The sequence below is a fragment of the Mastacembelus armatus genome, chromosome 8 (assembly GCF_900324485.2).
Source record: "Mastacembelus armatus chromosome 8, fMasArm1.2, whole genome shotgun sequence".
Lineage (NCBI taxonomy): Eukaryota > Metazoa > Chordata > Actinopteri > Synbranchiformes > Mastacembelidae > Mastacembelus > Mastacembelus armatus.
The window spans coordinates 21,953,544-21,964,603 of record NC_046640.1 but is presented as its reverse complement, the minus strand read 5'-3'; the positions used below and the strand labels follow the sequence as shown (position 1 = coordinate 21,964,603).

The window sequence follows — 11,060 nt, the reverse complement described above, 5'->3', positions numbered from 1 at the left end:
CGGCTGGGAGGAGTGACTGACGTGAGGTGGGAACCAATGAGAGCGCAGGGGACGCGCTTGTGGTCTGAGGGGAAGGCAAAGTGAAACTTTAGGAAATGAGACCTAAAGAATGCGAAAAAAAAAATCTTGGCAAATGTTTGAGTTCTGTGAATGTGTTGAGCCACAAGATGAGGCAGAAAGGAAACTGAAAGCGGTTTATCATAGAGGGGTGGGGCAGACCGGATGCCAGGTGGGCCAGGCCTTGGTGCTGAAACCGTTTGAAGAAGTGAAGTTGTGTAATGGGTCATTGTGACATCAGGACATCAGGGCCAAGTGTGTGTGATGTTCCACTTTCCATCCATGTGAGTGAGAAACTTAAAACCAGGCTCATCTCTCAGACCCACCTCAAACTGTGCAGACACTTATGTGTCAGACTAAAGGATTTGGGGGGTTTGTGCATGTGGTTTTCAGTGAAGTCAGTGTTACATGTACAAACTGGTGTGAACTCGTGCGGATTAAATAAACTGCAGTCGTCTGAGGAGATCTGTAAAACCAACATGCACAAACCAGCAGAGCGGCGACTGTTTCTTCTTCTGCCTCAGGCATGTAGTTTTTATTTACACTCGTTAATCTGATGATTGATTCCCAGGTGGTGGATTTGGATTTCCACAGCAACGGAAAGCAACAAATCCTCATATTTGAGAAGCAGAATTCAGAAAACTTCTGTTATTGTTGGACTGACTAATGGTTTGGGGTGTAAAACAAACATCAGGGGACTGTGTGACATCCTTCAAATGGGTTAGACTGACCCCTGTGACACACACACACACAAATACATCCCACTTACAGACGTTTGCAGAACATGCTCAGGGTTCCAGTGGATGAAAATGGAAACTGTAGATGTTCCCACAGATATCATGCTGTATTATTTGTCACCACCTGTTTCTTTACCTGGCCTGTGAGGTCTGCGGCTGCATTAAGGGCGTAATGACTTTTCGCAGGAAGGCGTCCGTGTGGAGTGATGTGACCTCGCCGCCCCCTCCACATCAGTGCCGGTTGGCTGGGCGTCAGAGACGGAGGTCGATAGACTGAGTCGCAGAGAGGGAAGGGAAAACACACACACACACACACACACACACACACACACACCTTTTACACAACTGACAGCAATGTGAGGCAGGTGAAGTGAGGAATAAGAGCAGGGTTTATCACAGGTGTGTGTGTGTGTGTGTGTGTGTGTAATTGTAGTTCTATCTTTGTGTTAAGGGCTGAGTTAGAATTAGGTTTAATTTAAGGTTAGACATTTGGTTGTGATGGTGAAGGTGCAGTGTCTCCTCACAAAGATAAAAACATCAGTGTGTGTGTGTGTGTGTGTTTAATGAGCCCCTCTTCTCTTTGTTACTGCAGCTCTGCCACTACAAACCTTTCCACACAGCAGCAGCCATGTTTGATTAGTGTTGCCTTTGTTTGAGTTGCATGACAACAATTTCACAAGAGGGTGCTGATATATTTTTATTTATATGCCAACATGGAAACGTTCCCTGCCACTTAAAACCCACACGGGGGCGCAAAGAGACTAGAAACGGGACCGTGGTGCGTTTGGTTCCTTCAAAATATTCCAGCTGAAGAGGCTGCAGGTGCCAGCTTGCTGCTCTTTTTGACTCATTTCTTATTTTCCTCCTTGTTCCTTTGGTTATTAGGGGCTTTCATCGTTGGGCTTTTCTTGGCCTGGCTTTAAAAACACACATGCAAACCGTGCGTGTAATTGTATTTCTGAATGAACACATGCAAATAGCTTTTAAACCCGTGGATGCTTTGTGTTTTTGCACAGAGGGGCTGCAGATCCGCAGCTGTCTTCGGCTCATGAGAAAAACATTCGGACATATAAACATTAATTGAGCTTAAATCTTTTATTATTTGATTTATTTAATTTTTGTTTTTCCTCCCCCTGCGTGTTTTCGTGGATATTTTATTTTATTTTTTAACAAGTGTGTCGTTTTCCCTCAGTAAATCTATGTTTTAGTGGGAATTAGTGTGGAAATAGAAGCGTATGCTGGCTGAAACAGGAGAGGGGGGAGCCGGAGAAGGAGGAGGAGGAGGAGGAGGAGGAAACGCAGACCTCAGACCTCAGACCAGCCCACCTCTCCTCCTCAGCCCGGGGTCCGTGCGCAGATCTGACCGCGGATCGGCGCACTCGGGTTCCCTCCACAAAACCGCTTTCGCCAACCGGGACTCAGCCCAGAGGAAACCGTGCTCGTCGGCAGCCAAGCGGGTCCGCACGCCCGGACACATCCACGGCGGAAGGCGACGGGAACGCACAGTGCGATACGGAGCTCCAGGTGGGGGACGCTGGTAGGAAGGACGCCCGAGGGTTTAGTGCACATTTCTCGGAAGGAGCCGCGTTAACGCGCACGAAGCTAATTCCCAACATTTGTGTCACGTTTCTAGCGGAATGAGCCGTTAGCATGCTAGCTCCCGTTAGCAGGCTAATTAGCTCGTCAGGCATCCGAGACTCGGACGTGTGGTCTTTATTAAAATAGGTCACGGTTCGGCGTCGATTCCCTCTTTGGAAAGACGCTTCACTGGGTCTGTTTCCGTTCCCAGAACCCCGTCCGGGTGGTCTGTGTGAGCCCAGTCTGAGTTGGACCAGAATCGGAGAGAGCAGCTTAATATCGATGAAAAATCTGCTGCACATTATCCGCGTCTCATTGTGAGGATCGAGCAGGAACCGAGACTTTTGACCGTCCGATGTTAATGTCGACCGACGTCGCATCTATTATGCTTCCCGTTAGTCGGGGAATCATGGACCGGGAGAGAGACATTGATCCAGCCGCCGGACCCCATGCAAACGGGGCCGGGGGTGCAGCAGCAGCTGTCCGGGGAATGAAGCGAGGAGACCCGGAGCCCGACGCCCAGGCGGCCGCTGCCCTGACCGACTTATCCGGGGCGGAGTGCAAGAGACCCAGGATAGACGGCACCGGGGCTGTTGTTGGTGACATCGGACAGGTAGGACTTTGACCGTAAACACATGTGGTGTCATTTCTCACATCTGTATCCCCCTGAGCTCCATGTGCAGCAGGAACAAAGTGCAGCCTGCCCTGCTCTTTCTTCTCCCCAAGCTTTTGTTCCATCAGCAGGAGATGATGGTCCTGTTGTGACAGGCCCGTCTGTCATCAACATCAGAACCAGGCATCAGTGCAGCAAACAGAACAGCCTCTATGTGGGGATTATCAATTGCACACCAGCGTGCCGGTGGTACAGTGGGTCTGGGTGAGCAACACCGAGCCAGACAAAGGTAATATGATCCAGGCAGCAGCCCGGCAGAGACCAGACCCGTTCGTCAGGCCACAAGACGTGGACCAGTGCTTTAGGCACAGTGGGATCTTTGCTCGGTTCACGCGGCCTTGACCGTTTGCAGCCCGTCACGGCGTCGAACCCTGATGCATGTGCCCGTTAATCGCCCCCCCGGTGCTCCTCCACCCCCGGTCGGAGCTAGGTGTTGAAAGGGAGAGGCAGGCGGGGATTGGGGGAGGGGTCACCACAGTGAAGACAAAGAACAGAGCCTTTTGGTGGTGGTGGAGGAGCGGGGGGCTTCAGGTCTTCCCTGCCTCCAAGACTCGACTGCTGAGGCCTCTGCCCAACTAATCTGTGGATGTTCCGGTGAACCGGGGGGCCGCCGGGCACGGCTGCTCCTCCCTCGCCGGCTGTTTTTGGATCCGTTCGGTTCCCGTCACTAACACGTGCACACACACGCACACGCACACGGTTTGAAGTGCTCACAAGGGAAAGTCCTTTAGCTGACGTCTGGTGTTTTAGTCCAGGCAGGCGGCACCAGGTGTAGTCGAAGGGCAGGCGGGCACCGTTTGAGGTCATGGGTGGGTAATTGAATCCCGGGGAACTGGTAAAATGATTTAATTGCTGTGCGACTGACCCACCGCGATGACAAATGGGTCCTGTGCAGCACCCACAGGGGACGGATAGCGGCCCGCCGGCACAGATGACGTGACGATGAGAACGAATGTCAATACATTAGTTGTATTGATCATCGGGGCTGTTTGGAAATAGGCTGTGAGCTGATGGATGGATGAAAGCTGTGGTGGAAAGTGGACGCATCTACAGGAAGAGAGAGATGGATTAAAAGTGTGTGTGTGTGTGTGTGTGTGTGTGTGTGTGTGTGTGTGTGTGTGTTTGCTTGCAGCAGAGAAAGGACGCTCAGACAGATGTGGCCTGGATTGATAGATGTAGGGAGAAATAAAGGATGAAGGAGAGAGAAGACAGGAAATCAGAGCCATTAGCCTGCATACATCAGGGAGCATGATAAAGGAGGAGAGGAACGTGATGGATGGGGGGGCGACACGAGGAGCTGGGGGGGAGATAAAGCAGCAGGACGGCGTCTGAATGGAGATGAGCGGAGTGATGCCTGATGCAGAGAGTAAATAAAAAAGAAATTGACATTGAGGGCTGGCGCTGGCTGCGGCGCCGTGTGTGTGACTGGAGGCTCCTGCAAACGCTCCCAACAGTTTTCCCACTCAGACCGGACCGTAAACCAGGACTCCCCCCCCCCCTCAGCTCCCCTCTATCCGTCCTCTGATTGCTGCCTGCCCCCCGGCATTTTTCCAGATTGCTAATTGACTCCTGGTTCTCGGGCCTTCAGTGACAACCCCTCCCCCCGTTCACTGTTTATCTCTGCTGCCCCCCCCCCATCACCATCCTCTGCCATCTTTGATTATCTCTCCCTTTCTCAGTCCATCTCCCATCACTCATGTCTCTGTTAGTTCCCACATTTTCCAGTTCTGTCCTCGTGTCTCGGCCCAGTCCTCTGCCCCCGTTGTTGTTTGCGGTGCTCTCTGCCGGTGTCGGTGCTTCCCCTCTGGGTCCTGCCGTGGTCCAGTCCGGTAGTCCAGAGCTGATTTGTCCTATCGTTGGCAGGAAAGAGGCTTTGTGTTGCGCTAACGAGATCAGAGCTCATTTAGGGGAGGGCATTAAGCAGACTGATCGCTTTAACGGGCCCGTTGGGCGGGGGCCCTGACATGAATGGACAGAGGTCAGTTCAGATAGTGAGCAGCTTTTGTTTCAGCACTATTAGTTTGAGAACTCGTGCACAGGTACGTGCCCCTGGCACATATTCTAAAGTCTGCAGTTACTGAAACAACCGTCCGACCGTTTCCCTTATAAAGGAAAGTTTCCTCTGTATTTATATCTTTTAAAAATATTTCTCAAGTTGTGCCAGAGGTTTGTACTTTTCTGAACACGAATGTCTCCATAGCGAAAATGTGTCACTGTTGATTTGACCTTCCACACAGAATAATAATTAAAACAGTCCCATTCTTTGTTTTGACATATCATATCTCATATATTCTGCTGATTGTTTGGTCCTTTCAGTCTCTTTTCAACCAAAAATATCAAATCGTCCCCGAGTCCTGCTGCTCTGCTGCTTTTCTGTTTTACATCCACGTAAACAAACGATGGAGATTTGGGCAAACAGGCTTTTTATTTCACATTAATTGATGAAGTGGGAATATAATCTGTAGGTTAATTACTGTTATTTGCAGACATGTAAAAAAAAGTGTAATGTTTTTGTTCAGGATAATAATCCGGCAGTATTTTGCTAATGCAATAGAACATTGATCATATTAAACACTGGCTGGATACAACTTTTCCTGTAATTGGACTAAACAGACAAACATCATTTTGGTCAATTCGCTTCAGTTTAAACTTTATTGTCCCACAAATGAAACTTCATCTTGGTTTGTTTTTATTACCAACAGCAGCAATAAAATTTAATACAGAACAAAACTCACAGTTTGAGGCACAGTAGCATCAGTATAACGCAACCAAGGAATTCTAAAGGTGTGATAGGGTTGTTTTTGAAATCACTTTGAACATCCCAAACGTTCAGCAGATGAATTGATAATGAAGGTGATTATTGGCTGGTGTAACTTAACAGCTGCTGCCCGATGGTCGTAGTAAGTTCAGCGTGTGCCCACGGAGCTGGATCTGGAGTCCGAGCGTGTTCTGGAGTCAGTGTCCAGAGAAGAAGAGGCTTAGACTCTGGGTCAGGTTGTGGGTTTGTGTATTAAAACGTGTTGCAGAGAGTCGAGCTCAGGCGCACCAGGTCTGGCGGTTCCCTCCCAGCTGTTGTTTAATGATTGCTGTTAAACTTTGAGCCGCTGCACCGCGCTGGGCTCACCCTTGACCTTTGAACCGGTGATGATAAGCTGAATATTCCAGGCAAGTTGCTCAACCCGTATTTTCTCCGTCTCCCTTTCTTTCTTTCTTTCACACTCGCTGTCCCTTTTTCAGTCTTTTATTCGCACAAGTGCAGCAGCAGGATTGGACAAACACAAAGGAGGGAAAATGAGATAAGGCACCGTTCATAAACAGAAAGTAGATTAGAGAGCTCGCCCTCTCTCTCGCACCAGTTTCAGGGCCTGGTCCCGCCCCTCTCGCTTATTAACGCTCGTCCTGTTGCTGCTGCCCTACCCTCCATGCCTCCTCCCCCGGGGCTGCCCCCAAACTGTCATATGTGCTCCCATCTACCCCCCCACACACAGTGAAACGTCACTCTGGTGCTTCCTGCTTCATGGGGTGAGGCGGTGGCTCAGTACTGTCCCAGTGTCAGAAACATGAGAGAGTCCAGGACGTCGTGTGACGTTTGAGTCCATAAACTTTATTAATCCGATCGGACTCTGATCTGAGACGTCATTAAAGTAAAATACTAGTCATCAGCTGGAGCGTGAAATGAAAAACTGAAACAAACATGTTCCACTTTCTTTTATTATGTGTTTGTAACATGATGGATGCTGGTGGTGCAGGAGGCAAATGATGGGACAGGAAACAAAGCAGCAGCCTGTGCAGCACAGTGACGGAGGCATCTCACCCAACAAATCAAATACAAATACACATGAATATTTCACAGCGCAGATACAGTAAAAGATGTTTGTTCTGCAGCGGGGCGGAGGTTTAAAGTGTTTGTGGTGGAGCAGGAGGCCTGAGGAGCAGTGCTGGATCCGTGGACCTCTGGAGTTCACTTATTTTTTTTGTCTAATATTTAATCTTTGTCAGAATCAGCCATAATACTCACGCACTTTACATTAAGGTGGTTTTTCTGTGGAGCAGGAGCAGCGTTTGACCCTTTGCATCATGAGATGGATGTGGTTTCTGCTGCGTGATATTTGCTGCAGGAAATCAGCCTCACATTCCTGGATTTACTGCGAGATACAGAGCGATGGTTGAGAAGCAGATCGCTATATTTGTCTTTTCTGGAAAACAGGCTGTGTGTTCCTGCAGGTGTGTAGAGGGATCAGCACCTGTATGTTCTTAACTCCAGGCCAGCTGTGGTCAGAGGAGGTGGTCACCAGGGCTGCAGCTGTCCATCATTTTTGGAGTCGAGTGTTCTACAGAATATTTCAGCGATTAATCGGATAAAATTGGCTTTTGCGTTTTTACACATTAATACTGTTGTGTGAACGACATGTTACCTTAAAATGACGTTACCTCCGCTGGGTGAGCCGGTCTGGTTCACGACCGGATGGTTTCTGTCCAGATGTTGAAGCATTGACGAAGTGTTATTGTGGTTCTCCGGTTCTACTTTACAAAACACGCATCGCACCGTGTTGTCGTCTTATTTAAGTTTGAAACGATCCCAGACTTTAGACCTTTTACGGACATTTCTCGCTCTCTGCCATAGGACTAACTTGTAATACTGAAATGTGTTGTGCGACAGTGATTACGGTCCGTGTGGAACAGTGATCCCTATGCGGAGCAGGCCCAATAACACAAGTGATAGTAATTAAACAAATACTCGAGGGAAAGAATTTGCTTCGAGGATTTTTTTTTGTAATCAGTTTCCTCGGATTCGCTGCCACAAGATGTTTTGACCCAACGACTTTGTGAAATAATGCATGAAAATATTGAGATAAACACTAACAGCTGACTTGTTGTAAGTTGAATCCAAATGAATCAATTCTGGACGGAGAGATCAGTGTCGGTGTCTTTCCTCGTGTCTGTGACTCCTGCTCTTTCAGACAGTGAGTGAAAGAGGCAGAAACCACAAAACGAATGTGTCTGTCCCCGACTTTGTGAACCCGGATCTGCTGCGGCCTCCTCCTCCGTCGTCCTGTGTGGATTCGGCTCAGAGACGCTTTGTGGCGCACCAGGTTTTTATAACCCGACTCTGAGCGTGACACACACTTATTTCTGTCACTGGGTGGAAATCTGCACCAGCCCGTTTTCCAACCTTCCTCTGCGTTCGTCGTCCTCGTGTTGGGCTGTGATGTACCGTTTGGTCATGTCACGCTGACAGCTCACATCCATCACTCTGTGTCCTCTGCCCTGCGGCCTGTTCTGTTAATTCCTCCTCCTCCACTGTCTGAATTATGTGCTGGCTGTGTTTGATCCTCTCACTGTGCCCCCCCCCATTCCAGCTTCGCTTCCTGCTGTTCTGTTGAGTTTGCTGATACTTTGGGCGGCTAAGAAGCATCAGCAGGTAAAGGTTGGAGCCTGATGTTTGTGAGGAGAGAGGGTTTCATGTTTTAAGTCAGGGAGGCTGGTGAAAGTAGTGTGACGGCAGAGTAAATAGGGATCTTGTTTGTTTGTGTACCGACGCGTTGGTGGCGTCATGTGAGGTTTCTCTTACTTTTGGTGGTTTTTGTATAAGGCCTGAAAGCTGAAAGTCAGACACTGGCGCAGTCCACGTCCTCAGGCAGTTCTGTTCAGGAGCCCCCTTAATTACCCCGCTCCCCTCCTCCTGCTGCCCCTCTCCCCTCTCACCATCTGTTGACCTCATGTCATTTCGCCTCCCTTCACCACTGCTGCCCCTTTTCTCTTCCCCCTGCTCCAGCAACTCCCCGGGCTTCTTTCCTTCTCCTAAAATAGCAAACGAGAGAGAGAAAATAAACGAGAGACGCCCTTAAGTTTTGCCCTCCGTGGAGTCGGAGAGGGGGACAGCGAGGGAGGGACTGTGTTTCTGTGTTTGTGACTGGTTTTTCCAGCCGCCGGCTTCAAAGCCTCCTCCTCGCTCACAAACTATATGGAATTAACTTAATGGAAACTTGCAGAAGTGCAGCTTTTAAACCACGGCCTTCATTTTTCACTTATTTATTTTGAAAAAACAAGCTGGGCAGGCATGAATGTTGAGCGTAAGACGTCTCGGGACACGCAGGCACATAATATGCTTAAAAGCAAAGCCATATGGGAAAGGGAGTGTGTCTGAAAAGTTGGTATCAAGTTCAGACCCCCGATCCCTTCCCCCACCCCTTAAGAAAACACAAATCACGTGGCATTCTTCGCTTATGACTCATTGTCTCCATTTCACAAAAGTTTGACTGTTTTCTGTTTCTCTGCCTGTTCTTGGCTTTGGTCGTCTTCTTCCCCACATTCCTCGTCCTGAGCGTCTGTCTCTGCCCTGATTTTTCATCTTGTTCTCCTCTCTCTTTCTTTCTTTCTTTCTTTCTGCTCTGTCCTTCCCCCATCCATCCATGTGTCCCGCTCCCCCACCCTCGTCTCCTGCCGACAGATTGATTCCAGATGTTCTGAGGCTCCTCCTCCGCCTCCTCTTTCTTCTGCTCTGTAGAACAAACAGTGACTCTATAATTTGATGGTTGGGGATAATTTTGGTTTGGATTTCTCTGGCATTCCTCCGTTTTGTTTCTCCGCTCTGACTTCTCCTGTAGCTGTGTGTGTTTTTACAGAGCTGCAACCGAACGAGCACCGTTCTCCGGTTTGTGCTGCCCTGAAACCACATTACCACTTCAGTCCAGTTTGAAATGCAGCGTGGGTAGTTCCCACCATGCATCTCTTTTTATTTAAAATAGGAAGAGTTTCCTCATTCCTGCCGACGCTGCCCGAGGCTGCGTTGATTTGAGATTCTCCTCTGCGTTTCCATCTGTGCCGCGTTCGGCAGCTTCCGTGTGTTGCTGAATATGAGCCTGTCGTTCCCTGTAAATGCAGCGCACCGCGGAGAGCGTTCCCCCTGGGGACGGGGCACGAGGGGGAAATTGGTTCCAGACGAAGCAGGAAGTGGAGAGTGGAGACAAAGAAAGGGCTGTTTCAGACTCTGCACAAACACACACACACACACACACACACACACACACACTCAGAGTTTACTGAGCATCAAAAGAAAAACATTTCTTTCTCATTTTTTACCTTTTCTTTTCATCTGGTCTCACACTCTTTATTTCCCTTCAGCGTCTCTCTGGCCCACAGCGTCTAGACACTCCATCATCATCATCATCATCATCACCACATCTGTTTTTAGCTCTAACTGCCACATCTCCACACTCTCACCAAGAGTTCATTAAGCTGCCGCTGTTGTCTGTATGTTTGCGTGAACTGTGTCGGTCTGCTGTCACCGTGGCCCCTCTGTCTCAGACGCTTGTCCCCGATTGGCTGGATGAATATCAGGAAGCGGGGTCAGGTCCTGGAGGTTAAGTCAGACCTGGCCCCGTCATTAAACAGCCCACACTCAAGCTGTTTGCTCAATGGAGGAGCAGGTTGAGGCGGCGACACAGTAGATCCCCACCACACATACCTACCTATCTCTTCCCTTCGCCTCCTCCTCCTCCTCCTCCTCCTCCTCCTCACTGAGGCATTAGTCTCACTGGGCGGCCATGTTTTCTCTGCATGGCTTGCCAGCGGGCTGCACTGTGCCGGTACCGTCTCTCACTGCTGTCAAAATATCAAAATATCATTTGGCTTTAACTTTCCCCATTGTTCCAGCTCTTCCCCCTGCTCCCTCCTTCCTCCTCTTTGTCTTCCTGCCTCCTCCTCCTCCTCCTCCTCCTCACCTCGCTCTGCAGCACACAATGGCTCCTCGTGCCGGAGCAAAATGCCACAGAGAAAGAAGTCGGAGAGAAAAGAGCGAGGACAGAGAGACAGATATAATCTAATTAAAAGTAATTACAGAGCAGTTAACCACAACACTGGTTTCTGGGACAGGGGCGATGAGGAACGATTGGGGGGGGGGGGATAACGCTCTGCTAGTGGATTCTGATTGGTTAGCTGCAGTGATGGCGTCCACACAGGCTCTTAACTGAATCCAGGCCCTGTTTGGACTTCGCCACTGCCTGAACATCACT

The 11,060-nt window shown here is 49.4% G+C and overlaps 1 protein-coding gene across 6 annotated transcripts in view; it reads left to right on the top strand.

The window, feature by feature from the left end:
• The first annotated feature begins 980 nt into the window (after positions 1-980).
• LOC113140658 (RNA binding protein fox-1 homolog 2-like) overlaps positions 981-11,060 on the top strand; it is a 37,006-nt gene continuing 26,926 nt past the window's right edge. For 2 of the 6 annotated variants that reach the window (XR_003296670.1, XM_026324550.1), the window contains exon 1: positions 981-2,985. Coding sequence is in view for 4 of the 6 variants with exons in the window: in XM_026324550.1 (XP_026180335.1) it covers positions 2,728-2,985 (258 nt within the window). In the remaining 2 variants the exon portion in view is untranslated. The remainder of the gene's footprint in view (positions 2,986-11,060) is intronic. The other 4 variants (XM_026324551.1, XM_026324553.1, XM_026324549.1 and 1 more) reach the window with 4 other exon arrangements.